Genomic DNA, 18285 nt, shown 5'->3' on the forward strand with positions numbered 1-18285 from the left:
TCAGTTTTTCTTTACTGTTCTTCAGTGCAAATTAGGGACTCTTGATCCTCAAAATGTTGGTCATAATAGATTTTTCTTTAAAAACAACAAACTTCAGATATTTTGTTGTCAGTCTCCCCAAAAGTGTACATGTATGAGGAGACAATCTGTTGAGAATAAGCATACTTAAATGTGGAATTGAAACTCTTAGTACTTGCAAGAAGTTTTCATTCTGTCATTTTCACTAACATCCTGTGACATCAGACAGAAAAATGTGCAGTAATGACGGCTATGGTTTTCTTAGAAAAAATTAAAAATTAGTTGGTTCCTATTATTGTAATTGCATAGGAAAAAGCACATTCAGATATCATGGCCTAAACTAATTGTATCTTAAATTAATCCTAACCCATCAAATTACATGTTTGTTTTAAGGTTTTGAGATCTCATTCTAAGAGTAGTTGCTGTGATCTGTATTCCAAAATGCAGCTTGCTGCTCTTCATGTTTGTCTGATGTCTTTTCCAACAGAATAGGTTGTCCATGGATAAAAATGTTTAAAGTGTTTTAGTTAAGATATGAACTCTTTATTTTCTAGGTCTGGATTATTCCTTGTTAGCTGCAGCTGTTGACAGCTATATGGGTTTTTCTTTGCTTTACAAAGTCACTTTGTTCCACACTGAAATCAAGGGGAGTTTTGCCTTTAATTTTATCATAAGCAGGATCAAGCACACTCAACTGGATGGCATTTCTGTATTTGTCTGGAGGTGATATGGTAATAACAGGAGCTCTGTAGCCAATTAATTTTAAAATGTCGGGAAATATTCTAGGCCTCACTGAAAGGGAGACGATGGAACTGAGGGCATACTCTGAAGCTGGCGTCGGGTTGAAAGACTGGTTTATTGTAATGGTTTGTTGTTGTTCGTAGATCAAAGGAGTGGTTGATACAGGCATTAATACTCGACAGACTGCTAACGGTACCTACCTGCCTCACTGCCTGAGGAGGCTAAGAGACTGACACTTCAAAACACTTACACTCTTAAAGAAATACAGATGGAGGTAAGAAGCATGACAGAGTCTAGCAGCAGTGAATGAAGTAGGACATTTTTAATGTTCTCTTTGCCATGGAGTGGGGGTCAGCCACCATGAGCAGCTGGAAAGAACCAAGAGTGAAAAGAGCCTCCTTCCAGCCCTCCTGGGTTTTGTGTTTATTGTCTCCACAAATTAATCCAGTGCCTTTCTTATAGCTGGTACATAATGTTAAGTGATGCTGTGTGCCTTGTCTCTTCCTACCTACAAGTGTTGGGGAGGATCATATTGACAAGTCAGAAAGAGAAGATAGGCCTTGAGAATAAAAGGGAATGGGGAGGAGAAGAAGGTTACCTGAAATATGCCTATGGCATGGGCTGTGATGTGAGGGACATGGCACAGAAGAACAGGGTCATTGCCAACAGCTTGGAATAGAGGGAGGTAGGAGGGAAAGTGCACACAGCTCTTTCAGGGGACAGTACTCACAGAGTCAACAGAAACTTTGCAGGTCGTGGTGATGAATGTCTTGTGGTGTGGGTATGGATCCACTTGTGCTGCACATCAGTGTCTAGGCAAAAAGGGAAGTGTGGGCAGTAGGAATGCTACATGCATAGATCTGCAGGATAAATCCTTTGATACATACACACATGAACCTTTTGTTTGCAAAGATTTATACTTGTGTCTGAAGGGAGGTTAAAAACCTCTCTTTTGATACCTGTGCTCAGTTACTTTCTGTTGCCTTTTTTTGTGTGTGTGCATGTTTTATACATAATAAGCTATGCCTGACACTTGTGTAATACGTTAGACAAGTCTTTTCTTCTTCTGTCTGGTAGCAATATACACTACAGACATCACACAAGGCTTGTTTTCTAGCAAAACAGTTGTCTTAGTGGAAGGTATAATGCATTGTTCATGGTAGACTATGGTAGGATTTTTATAACTCTTACGTGGCATAAGAAATTAAGAGTGCTTTCTGCAAAAAAAGACTCCTCCAGTCACTGAACTTTGGGGAAGAGATATGGGAAATGTCAGACTGCTTCTGAGCAGTGACTGAGAAATTACTATACCTGACAGTTCTGGGAAACAGTGTACATTACTGGATATCTTTCTGCAACTCATATTTACTCTATATTGTTTCATTGTTAATCTCTTAATTTGTGCAGAATGTCTTCACAGCTTTTCCTGTAAACCTCTGCTATATTTACTGGTATTACATTTCTTACAAGAGCTGTACATAGAGTACATACACTATACTAAGTATTTTATTTTCGGTGCTCTGACATTCTCCGGATGTACCCTCTAGTTTGCAACTTTACAGTTGTCTAGAAAATCAGACTATTCTTAGATAATCAGGTAGTATAGTATGTTTTTTTAAATTTCCCTTATGATTCTGTTTTACATCCATTAATGTACTTAGAATACACATTTTCTGCCATCCTCAGGAGTGCTTTGCCCGCTTACCTTTATATAATACAAAATTTTACAGCTTGAGAGGTCTGACTCCTTCCTACCTAACCTAACATGCCTGACGTAAGATCCCTACAGTCACTGACTCCTTAAAAAGGGAGAAAGAGAGGTGGAGCTGAATTCTGTCTGGGAAAGCCTAACCTGGGTCTCAGTTGTTTTCATGAGGAGCCTGTCCCTTCCCTCTGAGTATTCAGGGAGTCTTGCATTCCTAAATTGGGTGGCTCAAGTACTCAGAACTTCAGCTGAATGAATTTAGACCTCTGTAGACATTGATCTTTTTCATACAAAGTACTTGAAGAACCGAAGCCACTGGTTATAAAAATCCATCAGGTAAGAGAGGACTGTTATTATGTGCTGTGCAGAACCTGAAACAGGACATCCAGCATGGCTGGGGCTTCTCAGTAGGAGTATCAGTGGATCACCTCACAGAAGAGCAGCAATGTTTTTAGCCTGTAACAGAGAAGAGCATTCCTGTTCTTAACCTCCTTTCTGAAAGCCCCTTGGATTAAGTACTGTTCCTGGGAGGCCAGCAGAGTCCAGCTTTGCAGTGGACCTCATAAATGCAGTGATGATTTCTAAAGAGACCAGTGTGGGGCACACAGGTTTTTTGAGACAATCCTCTTCTTAGAGTGGTGCTTCTTTACTTTAAAAGGTGGACGAAACCAATACTCGTGCCTGGTACAGAATGTTTGGGTTTCTTCCTGCCATGATTGTTGTCCATAAATATTGTCCTTGGGCTTGAAATAATGAAGAATTGAGGTTTTTAGTCTTTGGCACCACAGTCACTAGGACTTGTGTATCTGTGAATCTGGTGTAGTCCACACTGGCCTTTGTGGACATGAGGATGCTCGGTAAGAGGCGTATGTTGTGCTATGTACGAATGCTTAATCTTGCACCTATTGAGAGGTAGTCACTGTCCTTCCTTTGTCTGGTACTGCTGCAGACTTTGCCTGCTTCTGGTGTTTAAAACCAACCAAGTAAAAAATAAAAATTTCCTATTATGTGCATCATAAAGCATGAACAAAGGTGAGCATTGTGGACTTCAGAGTATTTGATAGTAGCATATGAGTAGATCCTAAGCTTATTTATTTCATTTTGTAGTGTGGAAAGAACAGAGTGAAGCTGTGTAATGTTATCTTGATTAAAGATATTATCATGTTGACCCTTTTCTAATTTCCTTACAATTATCTTTTTGAGATTTTATATTCAAGCCATATTGCATATTTACCTGTTCTTGTGTGCCTGAATATGTCCTTTAAAAATGTTGGCAGTGTTTTTAGATCTGTTTTCTGTAACAGGTAGGTCTGATGGCTGTTTCTCATCCCCTGCTGTGCCAAACTGCTGAGACGAGACTGGTTTTGCTGCTTCTGATTTAGCAGAAAATAAGAAATTAATTTTGTACTTAGTTGCATTCCATTGCAGAAACTTCCTAGTACTTAATGTAGTGAACTGTGAGTGGATTATCACTGATTCAGTGCAAATGTCTTGAACGTAAGATTGTTAATTGCTCTTAGTTAGACATAAAGTGAAGAAATTTGGAGTGAGCTCATGTAAAACTGGTAAAATGTCTTTTTTGTTGTTGTTGTTTTTCAGAAAATTGTTTGGTTTATATACTTACAGGAGTACAAATCCTAATGTGATGTGTGTGTCTTTTAGCTCACTCTCTTGGGTTCATCAGGCATTAAATCTTTTGTAGTACTTTCAGAAAGAGAAGAAAAAAGCATTATTAATTTTCTTCCTTTTTCTGAACCCCAAGAATTTCCCTCCAATCATTGCCCCATATTCCAGCTTCTATCTTCTTGTCCCCTGGAGATTGTTTAAGTGCTCTCAGAAAATATGGACTGCTCTTTATTGTGCTTTTGCTCTGTAGATGGTAAGAGTACCCTCATTACTGTGCTGCCGCTTTTTCTGCCTTACGACTAATAGGGCCTGCATCAGGAGTCAATCCCACCCACCTGCACCAAACCTTGCCAGGTTGACCTTGAGGCCAGCTCTTTCATTCTGATTCTTTTTTGCACTGATTTGCACATCACTGAAGCAAAGTTAAATGTAAGAGGATACATTAACATAGCAGTACAGCTGGACTGGAAATGCACAAAGGTCACAAAATGGAAAAATGAACTGCCTAATAACATCCACTTGCCCCGCTGCTGATGTATAATGGCTTTGATTTCCGATTAGTGGTCATTATAGGCATAAATATATATATGTATTGTGCCATCAATGTGCAATATTGAGACAAATGCTCTTAAAGTTCTCTAGTGTTTCTATGGCATGCACTCCTCTGAAATCTTTTCAGCCTTCCCAAGAGCAGCAGTTTCACCTATGTGCTCTGTAATATCTTGCAGGGAAGAGGGTGTCAGTAGACCGTGTAAGCCTGCCGCTCCTTTGGGCTATTAAGAGATTCATTTGGAGCACTAAGAAGCCATTCCTGTGCCTCTAAAATAAATGGACCAATGCTATGAAGTTCTCTGTGCTCTCCAAATCCTTTGGATTCATGGTATTCTCCAATCCCTAGCTTCATGACTTTCATGTTGGGTCTTATGTTTACAGCAAGTCAGATACTGGATGGTATGGAGAGGACTTTGCATAGCATTTTTCACTCTAAGTCCTTGTTTACTGGATTTGTAGTATAAGCTATGCTTTAAAAATTCATTTTCTCCCAAGCATTATATTAACAATTCTTCCAAAATTCAAATATCCAAAGGGATTTTTTTCTCACAGGATGATAAATAGCTGAGATAGGTGGCAGTAGGTTGATGGGAGGTGGTTATGATAGCTGAAGCTGTAGCCTTGCTTACAGCTTACTTTGGAACTGTGTTCCTTCTTACCTCTGCATTGCCTTGCATTTTGTGTAGTCAATTGTACTGCAATTGTACTGTACAATAAGTATTCAGGGCTATGGAAAGTGAGAGAGTTTGCTCTGAGGAAAGATTTCACTTTGCTGAGTTGAGAGCAAGGCTGGAGGAGAAAGTCCTGCCCTGTAAGGAGCAGCAGCAAGATTCATTATCATATATTTCTGCTTTCCCCCAGTTCTTTTACTCTTCCACGCAACAGAGGTGTGTTTCCTGTCCTTCAGAATTTACCCGATTAAAATTTAAGCTCTAATAAAACAGTTTTACATGCTGGAAGCCCTTTCAGCCGCCTCACCTTCAAGTTAGGGATCTGCCTCAAAGCTCTGGCTTGCAGATTCCCATCACATCATCTTTTGATGACTGTAGGCACTGTTGTTTTCCTACTTGTCTTTCTGGCCCAGCCTCAGGTTTTTGCCCTGGGGCATACCTGGGTTATGAGTAAGTTTTTAAAATCTTTTTAGGTTGTCTCTCATCCAGCCAACCAAATCTTTCATAGGGGCTGTTACCACCTTACTTACTGTTCTGTTAGTACAATATCCTTGTTGACACACATGATCTTACCTTTTTGAAAGCTGGTCCAAAGAGTTCTGCTGAGATAATTTATCACTTGCTCCAGACTGCCCTAAGTTTTTACTTTTAAACCTGTCTTAGCTCCTTCTTGTCTTTAAAAAACACATAAGCCTTGCAAATGACAGCTAAAAGCTTATCAGGAGGGCCTTAATTTCTGGTGGAGCAACCAAGAGACTGACTCCGCACCTGATTTCCCTATGATATCAGACTTGACTGCTGGCATATTAAATTTTCATATGGATAAATGTGCTGTGTCCCAAGCTTCCCATCACAGAAAGCTATCTCGTTGTCTTTCTCAGTACTTGCCCTTGAAATTTGGGTTGCCAATGATGCTTGCAGACATCTGAGTGACTACTCTGAGCCTGCTGTCATGGTGACTAATATTGTCACCTTGTTCTCTTCAATTTATTCATCTGCCAGGGCTCCAGTGATGGGTTGTGTTTCAGTCATATTCTGTCTTTGATATGAGCAATAAAAGTCCATTGTACCACCATCCGGACCTGCACAAATCCATCTTCCAGCAATTGGAGGTAAATGGTATCAGTCCAAGTTTCTGGAAGACAACTCTTAATTGTCTGAATAGAGAACAGAGCTGGATCCGTGCAGATGTTTAGCTGAGATCTACCTCTTTTTGCTAAAGCATCATGGACTTTGTTAGCATGATTTAAAATAATCCCAAATAAAAGAAAAAAAAAAAAAAAAGAAAAAGAAAAAATCCCTAATATTAAACCCTACAGACTTTCAGGGGAAGCTTCCATGGCAGCTCTAAATCCTGTGGTGAAATTCAGCTAGCAGTAATATTGTGAAGCCTCTCAAGCAGAGGATTCTTCTTGTCTCAAAGACGGAGACAAGTACCATTGATGGTACATTTTTTTCAGGTGGTGAGGAAAAAGGCACTGGTGGCAACAGCTCTCTGCTTTCTGAGTGCCAAACAGCAATCGGGAAGGGAGAGAGGTGTGAGTGAGAAATGGAGAGAATGTGGGAAGAAACTGTGAAATTTTTTTTCTTGGTATTTACTGTTTACGGGTTTTCTACGTGTATATTTTTGAAGTCAGTTTTCTTTGCAATCAGAACTCATCTGTCATTTCCTTTGGGCTGCTCCTTCCTACTTCCCCTGTTAGTGATTCCAGTTGGATTTATATAGGAGGAAAAAAAAAAACTTCCATTAATTTTTCTGGTGTTTGCATTAGATGGACTAAGTGAGATGAATAAGAGGCAAAGTGTTGCTCACAGATAATCCTCCAAATATCTGATTTTAGGCAGGACTTTCATGTAGCTGGTAGATCTTTAGAGACAAAGCTTTCCAGAGCTCTTTGAAAATCAGCAGTAAGGGGAGTGAGTGGGAAAGCGAAGCCTGGAGGTCATTTTGTCTAGAGAGTCCCTGGGTGGAAACTCCCCTGGAAGGACTGACTGTAGAAGCAGCTGTAGAATGACTGTTTTGAGGCAGGAATGAAGAGTTGTTTGTTGACAACCAACATTTGGCCTTTCTTTGCTCTTGCTTTATAATTTACACTCTATATTAGAAATGAGTGTTTAGTGTAGTGTGTGTAGTGTACACACCTCTGCAAGAGGATTGAGTAAATATTAATCTTACACCGCTAAAATAGATACAATTTTTTTAATATATTATGTATCCATGATGGACCAGATTGCTTTCACAAGACATCAAGAGAATGTCTTTGCAGTTTTTTAAGCTGTCTCACCCTGGCTGGGACTCTATCACCAGAGCTTGGGGGCTTTAGATAGTTACATGGAAAGCATGACAATCTGGTAATAAAATGTGGAATAACTATTTTACCTAACCTCTACTTACTCATACAGCCATGCTTGTATTTTGATGCCTTTATTTAATTCAGATAATTATGTATGACTATTGTTTCTTTCATTTGGGGTTTTTTTCAGTTTGGGGATTTTCTGGAAATACAAGAGACTTGGATTTGTGGAGAATTTGGCCTTCTGGGTTGCTTAAAAATTATGCCATTTGTTCCCTCAACATACAGGAAAACAGGAACTTACAGAATTAAAACATAGTGACAGATATACCATTTTCATTAAAACTGCTTGAAGTCATGCTGAAGCTGAAAAAATAAATGTTTTAGTCTAATTTAATTTTAAGGTATGCAGTTAATTAATACTCTACATCTATTAACATTCAAAAATGAAAGTATCTGCAGAACCACTATTCCCTAGAGTAATTTGTCACCAGAAATAAAACGTCTGCCTTTGAACTGAAGTAGCTTTTGGGTAGCGCTGTGAGCAAAGGAACCCATGTTAATGATACAGACTAATCCAGAAGAGTGAACTTCAAGTTCATTACATTGATATCTCACAATTATAAAACCAATTCTAGTTATGTCAGATACTGTCATGACAGCAAATGCCTTCTTTGCTAAGTGACAGAAACTACCAACAATTTAAAATTACTGACTAGAGTGTGATAGTTTGTGTGCCCGCTTGTGCATTCCAGATTAGAAAATGTTCACAGCATGTTTCTTGATAAAAAAAGATGCATTTTCTGTTTACATGGTATTTTGGTCTTTATACTGTGATGTGAACTCTCTTTCCAAACAGTGAATAAATGTAAGAAAAGAAGTAGCAAAATAAAAGACATGATGAGATGCACAGTAAATGCAGCACCATGTCCTTCCCTTCCCTTCCCTTCCCTTCCCTTCCCTTCCCTTCCCTTCCCCCTCCCCCCTTCCCCTTTCCCCCTTCCGCCTTCCCCCTTCCTGTAGTAGACAAAAAAATACCTTTTGCATTGTTAGCTTCAGTCTTGCAGCACATACTATAAGGTGTGGCATTCCCGCTAGGGCTATTTTTGCTTATAAACCCTGTTTAATGCAGTAAGTGAGGATTTGGGTCAGGGGATTGTAAGCATTGTCGGGCAGTGTTTGCAAAGTGACAGCATATTCTAGGGGTGCAAAAATGCCAGCTGAATTTTTTTGCTCTCTGTACAGTTTTTGTGCAACAGAATCCTAAGACACAATAATAGGTCACTTAATTATTCCTCCCAAAACAGTATTAATAAAGAAAATACTGGGGTTTTTTTCAGGACTTACTGTTCTTCTGTGCTACCATAGCCTTAATAACGACAGTGTTAAATAACTGCTTGGCTGGACAAAGGAGCTATGCTTTTCTGTCGCTTAATTTGTTTGAGTTCAAAAGGACCATTTGACTTCTGATCATGTGAAAAGGATGTCATAGCATACTGGAAAGCTGTCTGGTTTTGTATCTAACAGACTTGACAGCATGGTTGGCAACAGACGGATAATGGAAGGCTAATGAATAGTGAAAAGTTGAGTGATTGAAATAGCAGAGCTGCATGGAGAGAAGAGGGAAAGCTGGGAAGGAAAATGGCAAAACAAGCAATACAGAAGTCAGGAATAACCAGTATTTTGATCAGTATCAGACAATGTCTTCACATCAGAATTTAACCCAGTCATAACTTAAGCATTCTCCATCTGACAAAAGCTCTTAACTTGTGCACCAGGACACATTTTGTACAAGTCACTCAGCTTGCCTTGAGGAAGGGTAGGTTGAAATTAAAATATTTTTCAACTGTTAGGATGATGACTACTCTGCAGTAACCTTCTCAATTGCCATTAATTGTCTGGCACATTCATAAATTCCTACCTGAGCAGGGAGAGCTTAGTATCTCACAATCTGCTGCAAAAAACAGATCCGTACTATAGCATTGGAAACTATCAGAGGGGCACTGCAACACTTAGTTTGTATTTATACTTCTGTGAAGACATCTCTATTTTTGTAGCAGGGTTAACTCCGTTTTCATGGCATTCACTCTTCAGATACCCAGCAGGGAGGAACAGCTCTTACTCCCTGCTAACCAGTCCCTCCAGATGGAATATGGTCTCTAGGGTGACTGCACCTTAAGGGTTCCCCTGCAAATGTAACAGGAAATACTGGGGCTAACACTTAACTCCAGGTCTCAAAAGTGAGCAGACTATCTCATGACATTAAAAGAGGGTGGCTCTCTGGCAGTTCGATAGTCACGATGTTTGTGTCTGGGTGTGTGCCATGGAGGAAGCCAGCTCCTATAAACTTCCTCACACTGCCAAGCTCAGTTGTGGCTGAGCTTGGTGGTGCAAGGCTTGCTCTTACACTTGTTTTCACAGTAAGAGTTACAGAGTAAGAGTTGAGTTAGCACTGTTCCTGCTGCCTCTTTTCGTGTCGCATTTTTGCAATGACAAATGGAAAAAAATCTGCTACTTTCTTGCTATAACTTACTACTTCTCCTGAACTCTGATATCGCTGAAAAATTAATAACACTGTAAATACTATCCTTTCTTTTTTTTTTTTCCACAGAATCTGTACCAAAACAGGTTCCTAGGCCTGGCAGCCATGGCATCTCCATCTAGGAACTCACAAAATCGGCGCCGGTGCAAAGAGCCTCTCAGATACAGTTATAACCCTGACCAGTTCCATAACGTGGACATCAGGAACAATTCCCATGAGACGGTCACCATTCCTAGGTCTACCAGTGACACAGACCTTGTCACTTCAGACAGCCGGTCCACCCTGATGGTCAGCAGCTCCTACTACTCCATCGGGCATTCACAGGACCTAGTGATATACTGGGATATAAAAGAGGAAGTGGATGCAGGGGACTGGATTGGCATGTATCTCATAGGTAAGTTCCTGTTACCCCTTCCCCTTTGGGTTTCTTGCCGCTTTTCTTAGTTGTAGGCATTAGGGTAATACGGGCTATGGATAGCAGTGAGCTGATACAGCTCCCTTAAGTGTAGTCTTAAAGTGGGTTTATATATGACAAGAATTTTTTCTGCTCCTGAATTACTGGTTGCAGTCCTTGCACTCACTTTTTCTTCAGCAAAGATACAAGGCTTTCTGTTGATGGTTTCTTGACATTTCAAGATAAATTCATTTTAAAGCCATTTGGATGTTGGGAAAATACCTCCTGTATCAAGACAGAATAATATTTTCAGGTTTTCCTCTTGAGAGTCCTTGAGTAATCTGTGACAGATGAGAGGTTTTACAAGTCAAGAATATGAATCATTTAAAAACCTTGTAAGAATGCTTTTTTCTCTATAGCCACAGGATATTTTGATATGAACAATAATTATAGACTGAGACAGTCTGAACTTGTCCCAGAAAGTTTTGCTTTTTTTCCCTTTTATTGTGTATTGGAAGTTATATTGAGCCATGTACATTAGCATATTTTTGGCAACTCCATCTAGTAAATCCAGCCCCACATAAGAGTAATAAGAAATGGTTTCAATCGGCTTTTACCTGATTGCTTCACTTCAGTATAAAATTAGCTTTTCTTAACCTGGTTTGGTTCCTATGGAAATAGTCCTGCTGCTGAGACTGGACTTTATGTTAGCTCGTTGCTTTCTGGTAAATTTTGAACATGGTGGATCAGTTTCAGATGCATTTCTCTGTCTATTAGGGGTCTTAAAAATGTGAAGTTCTTACATGTGTCTTGAAAACCAGCAACTTCATAAAGAACTGGTGCCCCCAGAAAGGGAAATGTTGGTAAATCACTTTCCTTGTCTATTTGGAAGGTGTGCCTAGCACTAAGCAGATATTTTAGTTCTAATAGCACTGTTTCATCTTGCCCAGACAAACAACTGAAACCAGATAAAGCATATGATGTTGTGAGATGAGCTTTCGGAGCAGGCATAGGGGACATTGTAGGCAGCCACAGTGTTACTTAAGTGCTTTAGTGGATAAAACCAAATGGCTTGGCTTCACATACTGAAGATATTGGGAACACAGATGTTGGTGACATAGGGGATATGTGAGAAAGTACTAGATAATAGGTCTGAGCATGTAGAAGAAATATGGTGGCAAGGTGTTACGCATTGGAAAATAAGTGCAGGGTATTGGAGAGATTGTACAAAGGGATACACAAGGGTGGCTATTTAGGACATGGAGGGAAAGAAGTGGAGGTTACAATAAGCCGGGTTGCAGTACTTGTTCCCATGAGTAACCTCATAAAATGTCCTGCTTTGAAAATACAAGTAGGTTTCTGAAATGCAAATCCTTTAGGAAAGAAACAGACTGGATTTAAAACAGATGCCTCGAAATCAGTCTGGTTCTTCGGCCTTAACAGAAAATTACTTATGTTTACAGTTAAGTTTGAAGTGGAATGTTTTGCTGGAATAGATGACAAGACACAGCAGCCCCCAGTACTGGGCACTAAGAAATACTGTATGCCTGCTCTGCAGTAGTGCAGGCAACTCGTGAATTGTTGCCTCAGTGGATAGAGGCAAAGCATTCCTTCTGGAGGTCTGAAGTCAACAGAAAGTGCATAGGGCTGTTTCACACTGACTGAGCTCGTTCAGCCAGGTTTTACAGCTTGGGCATTGCATCCAGGGCTGTGAAGACACACTCTTAATTTTTTTTGATAGTTAACATGAATACATAGAAATTTAACTGGACAAAATAAAAATACACCCTGGTACTCCTGCTTAATTTACCATATCAAACAGGATACATTGCCCCAGACACCCCAGTAAATTGTAGGGGCAAATTTTGAAGTGTATCCTTGATCCTGCTGGCTGAATACCAGTTGTTTATGACAACAGTCAATGGCTTGTTCCAAGGAATGCCGCTGCCAAATGAAAAATAAATAGTGTGTCAAGTCCCCAAGAAACCAGTAGCTGATCCTTGATGTCTTTGAAGGTGTTTTGTCTCCACTCTCTCAGGTTCCCACTATAAATAACTGAGGAAACAGCAGACAACAGCATCCCTCATTTGCTTTTTTCTCTTCCCTTCCCCTCTTCCCCCTCATGCCCCCCCCCCCCAAATATCATGTAAGATGAGCTTTGGTTTGGTTCCCTTTAAAGAACATGGAAGACTGTGAAGATCACTTGGGTTTTAGTGTTTGTTTGACACGGAAAACACTCAGAATCTGTGAAGGTAACTGGCATTGTGGCTGTGTCCACATTTACAAAGTAGGGCGAACCAGTAGGAATGGGCCTGTAGAAGCAAACATCTGATGAAGGTGTTTTGAGGGCTTGAGTTAGAACAGTTCAGTCTGACAAACTGAATGCCCTTGAGTTGCTGTAGTGCATCTTTCAGTTTAGTTTCATCAGGACAGAATCGAGTTTGTGTGGCTGTATGACAGCACAGTCTGATGGTGACAAAGTAGGGACAGTTGGAAGGGTCAGTACAAAGCACCCTTCTGACCTGAAATAAAACACTGATGCCTTCTGTTTGTGACCAGTTCGTAGGGGCGGGAGATCCAGACATCCCTAATGGTTTAGATTTGTGTCTGCATTTGCACAGATTTGGTGAGTCTGCATTCCTGTTTAGAGAGGGAATGTTCCTGGCCTTGTGGATATGACCTTCACAATGTAAACTGATCTATAACTGTGTTTTGAATTAGCAGCCAGACTGGAACAAGAGAACCAAAGAAACTATGAGCTTTTCCCACTCTGCTCGGGAGAGGATTAGTGTTGAAGCCTATTATTATCACTTGTATGGCAACTCTGTTAACTGTTGCGATGCTGCTGGTCATTCTAGTGTGTCTCAATCCAGCTTGTGGATACAGCCCAATCCTTTCTGTGATTGGGTTGGTGAAATTGGAGCTGAAAGGTTTTAATGTAGTATTGTGGAGAGTCATGAGAACTGGGAAATTATTTTCATCCTTAGGATATCAGGCAGTGTGTTGTGGATTTTCTTTAAGCCTTGGTGTTGGGAGCATTGGAGTTGGTATTTGTTATTTGTCTTGTGGGAGTATCCCAGGAAGGGGCTATGCAGAAGCAGAACAGAAGGCAGTTCTCACATTGTAGGAGTTTAATCGTTGCCATTGTAGTATTCTAGGACATATCTCCAAATAATTTTGTATGAGTGTTGGTTTTGAAATGCATAAAACTTACTCTGTTTTCACCACTCCTGCCATCACTAAAATTTTGATGATACCCAATAAATTGCAGACTTCAGAGTAATGGTATTCTAAGTCTGGGGAAATAGAGATAATATAAAGGGTTTCCAAAAAAAAGAAAGAGCAGAAATCATGTGTCCTATATGTTTTCATACTGTGGGACATTTTGGGATGCTATTCAAAAGTTAAAGTAGCCTGAAAGACGGAGTCCACCCTGTGTGGAAGTTCTGTCTGCTGGCTGCTCTTGTGAAGAGCCACAGCTCCTTTTATCACAAGATACCTGTTCTTCTCCCCTTCAATCCATTTATGCATTCCTTAGGATGGCCAGCTGGGAAACAAAACAGTCTTTGCAGATGCAGGTAAGAGCTGGATTTAGTACTGGTTATGAGAAGTTACTAGGATTTGCTCATGGTCTCAGGAAATGGACTAAGCAGCCAGTCAGTCTCTCATAAAACAATGTAGAAAATGGTGGTCAGGTCTCTCATGGCAAAAAATAGTATCCATCCTGAAGCTTCCTGAAAACATCCATGCACACGTACATGATTTTCATGAAGGGCCATAGAAAAACTCCCTAGTTGAAGGGAGAATAGTAAATGTTGACTCTCTTAAAATATAGATATTATTCCTTCAGCACATTTTAAGATTAGCCGTGGAAAGATGACAAAAAAAAATGTAAATTGGGAAAACAAGCATTTCTTAACACATACTGTGCCTTCAGGAATAGGAATTACGTTTCATTCCTGCTAAGCTGGAACTCTAGAGATGCTCTAACTTCCCCTCTTATATACTATCTATCAGCTCTGAGCAATGCAGAGAAACCTCTACATTCTATAACAACTCATCTGAAATGTGTGTTTGTCTTCCCTCAAGAGAATTACAGTATTATGAACATTCAGCAGTTTTTCAGAAAGAGACCCACAATCAAAAATATGTGTAAACACTCAAAAAGAGTTCTCTAAGAAATTTGAACATAACAAAGCTCTGTTGCTATTTAAAAGTCTCTGTAATTTAAGTTTTCTATGCAGAAAAGCTATTTGTAAAGAAAAGGCCCATTGGGGACAAAAATTAAACTAAAATAAAGTTATGAATAATGAAGAAAGGGTATATTTTTTTAAGTAAGGACTCTCATTTAATGGCTAGTGTGAGGCAGCTGGAATATTTGCAGTTACTTATCTCAAGGCTTTCTCTTTCTCTCTTATCTCATTTGCTGTTGCTATTTGCTACAGTATGAAGCCCCTTTAGATAAATTAATATGGACTGCTGGCAGCTGCCTGTAGATAAAGAGCTATCTTATAATTACTGCAGTGGCATTTTAGCTGCTACTAGATTTCACTTCTGTCATCACCTCGGTATCTGATGTAAAGGAACTAATGAGAAATGTTTAAAGCAGACTTTCAAAAAAATCATTTGCTCCAGTGTCTGTGCACACTGATGTTAGGGGTTTATCAGGGCTAACATTATACTTTTCTTACCCATATGAAGTAGGCTTTCTTTCTTTCAACATTTCCTTACATGAAAGCAAAATATTACTAAAGGCTATTTATTAAAAATGTCTTCGTACACAAATCCAATATCTTGCCCATATCTGGCTTTTTCCAGAGTAGTTCTTCTCAAATTTATGTAAGTAGAAATGTCTTCACCTGATTAGTGACTAAAGTTTAACTTCAAAACTTTTTTCCTCCTCTGTTTCATCTTGTGGTGTTATTTCTGCCCCAAAAAGGCAATTCCCCACAACCTGACCAATCTAATAACTATTGCTTAATAGACATTTAAACATTTGTTTAAATACTCTCTGGGTTGATTTTTAAATACTCTCAGGCTTAAATGGCCTGTGTTGCTATTCTACCCACTGAGACAAGTGGAAAAATGTACATTTCCTGCCGTCAGACTTGGACCAGAACTTGTTTGTGCAGTTATTTTACCAAACATTGAATGCATACAAGCAGAAAGCATGTTAATGTTGCCAGCAGAAATGTAAAATGTTAGAAACAGCAATGTTCGTATAAGGGTGGGGTTGTGGGTGTCTTTGTTATAGGTCTAATCCCCGACTTAGGCTCTCTCTCCGTTTTTGGATGGTTGCTCCACCTCTCTGCTTCAGCTACCGCCATCTGTAAAACAAAACTCTTTACAATGTGCCTGCTTAGAGTGAATTTTGTTGATGTTGTGTCCTGGGGTTACCCACTTTTCCAATCCTTTTATGGCCTTTGGAAGAGAATCTCACTGTGGTCTTAGGGCTCCTCCTCAGTAGGTCATCTTGTAGTTGGGTCTGTCACCAGGCTGGGGATGGCAACCATGGCTGGCTGTGATCAACTCAGCAAGTTAAGCTTTGTTGGACATCTGCAATTCTGCTCCCTCTGTGAAACATCAACAGAGGTGGCCAGGCAGCTTTCACGAGGCACAGCGCTATTTATATCAGGAACAAAAAGTGTCAGAGGAGCAGGTATCACAGGCCTTTGGCAGATATATTACTGCAGCGATATCAGTTCTTTGTTCCAACCTGGCTCACCTTCACCTGGCTGCTTTTTGTTCCAGTGAGAGTGATTTATCAGGCTGAGTCACTTTTTGCCTTTCCCAGTTCTGTATCTGGTGAGCCACTTCAGCCAGACAAAACCTGGATATGCTGTTTTACAGACCCAGCAAGTGTGACATGAACACAGTTAGCTTTTGCATCTGATTCACCCCTTTACAAGTAGATGCAGTCAACGTTTAAATGCAAGGGTCTTTGAATATTCCCAACATGTATGGCTTCTAACATACCTTCCCTTTCAGTGCTTCCAAGTGCTGTCATTTGTGTTAATGTTGGTAGTAGCAATGCACCAAAAACCTTCTGCAGAGTGGTTAGTGTAGTAGTGGTGTGCTTTATGGTCTTTTAGGGAGCTCATAGTAAAGAAGCCTGCAGACTGCCAGTTCTTTTCCTCAAAGATATTTAATATGTGGTAGAGGTGTTTACTGTGTGCTAAAGGATTCCCATTTTCGTGTATTACTTCTCCATAAAATAACAGCTCTTATGAACATCTTTCTAGGTGAATGGGTAGAACAGTTTTCCACTGCAACTATTCATGCTGAATATCAGGAGACGGAAATAATGCAGACGGGGAGTACTGCATCCTCATGCCTTCTCAGTGATTTCTAGGGTCCTTATGCCCGTGGATAAAACTGCCGATATTGCTGAATAGCCCAGACTTACAGTGAACTCAGTAATGATCACCTACTAAAATATTTCTGAAGAAATCAGTTAGTGGGGGATATTGGTGCACCAAATCCCAGGTTTTGGCCTCAATCCTTCAAAAGAAGCGTATTCCATGCAGCAAGCTCAGACCATTGACTGGATAAAATCAATCATGGTGTAAACAGTGGACAGAACAAATACAAAATTCTTGGCAGGATAAGGCTTAAAGCAGAAAGATTTGTTTTGGAGAGGTTGTCAAGCCAGCCATGTGGATTTTGGAGGTTCAGCATATGTTTTTCTTCTCTTAGTTTTCTGGTTTAGAACTAAATCCTTCCCATTCCTTAGTGTTTATAACACTTACATTGCACTGCTCATAACACAGGAATATTCCCATGCTGCCTTCTACAACTACTGTAATGACTGTGTATGCATTTAGCTTTTGTAATCTTGCTCATCCATTGATCTCTCCAGCCCTAAAGACATTTTTTTTCTTCACTGGAAATCTTTCACTTTGTAATAAGTTTATAACTGAACACCATTTTTCAGATAAAATCAATCCAGATTCTCAAGAGATTCTTTGCACGGTGGTGCTTCAGTGTACACATCTGAGTTGCATTTGGATTTTTTTTTTTTTACTGCTTTATCAGATTACAAGCTCCTGTCTAATTTACTGTCTGCTGTTATGTCTTTTAACATTTCTGTAAATCCATTTTTCAAATACTGCAAATTATTTCCCCCATATTTAATGAACATTGTTAACCTGGAAAAATGTCATCCTTGTTCACATTTCAGATCTTCCAATGTCCCTTTATATCTTGTCTTCATATTGCCTTGGGCCTGCAGCATCTCTTATTTTAAAATTTTCTTGCAAATTTCATGGGTGCGCTGCTTTGTCCTAATCTTCATTTTCCAAATTGCACTGTAGTAAATGGGGAGGCTTCCATTGTGAGAACTTTGGAACTGTTGTCATATTAAAAACAATTTTGTTTTTAATATTTTGTACCTTACCACACATTGGATATCTTCACTTTTTCAATATCCTTGTTTGGATTCCTCCCTCCCATCTTCAGTTCTGTGTGCAAACTGGATGTCATTACTTGTGAATATGTTTGTGCAATGCATAGCTGAAGTAGAGCTGTTGCTGTACTGAGACCCAAATGTGGTGCCCCTGCTGCAGGGTTAAGAATAAATCTGGAAGTGCAGGTGCTTTAAAGGAGAAGCCTGTAGTTGGGACGGGCATAGCTGAAGTAACACTGACAGCTGTGTGGTGCCATCACACATCTAAGGGTGTCATAGGTTAGCAAGCGTAGTCCCGGAAGGGACGTCCTTGCTAAGGGGTGCTTACAGTTTCCTC

General features: G+C 39.9%; 1 protein-coding gene across 10 annotated transcripts in view; it reads left to right on the top strand.

The window, feature by feature from the left end:
• HECW1 (HECT, C2 and WW domain containing E3 ubiquitin protein ligase 1) overlaps positions 1–18285 on the top strand; it is a 266897-nt gene that overhangs the window by 76253 nt on the left and 172359 nt on the right. For 9 of the 10 annotated variants that reach the window (XM_042043488.1, XM_042043484.1, XM_042043482.1 and 6 more), the window contains one exon: positions 10219–10543. In XM_042043488.1, the coding sequence (XP_041899422.1) occupies positions 10219–10543 (325 nt within the window). Of the gene's footprint in view, positions 1–10218; positions 10544–18285 lie in introns of those variants that run through there. The other variant, XM_042043491.1, reaches the window with a different exon arrangement.

Source organism: Corvus kubaryi, unplaced genomic scaffold, assembly GCF_017639235.1.
Source record: "Corvus kubaryi isolate FWS band 111438036 unplaced genomic scaffold, C.kubaryi_AGA036_p1.0 37398, whole genome shotgun sequence".
Lineage (NCBI taxonomy): Eukaryota > Metazoa > Chordata > Aves > Passeriformes > Corvidae > Corvus > Corvus kubaryi.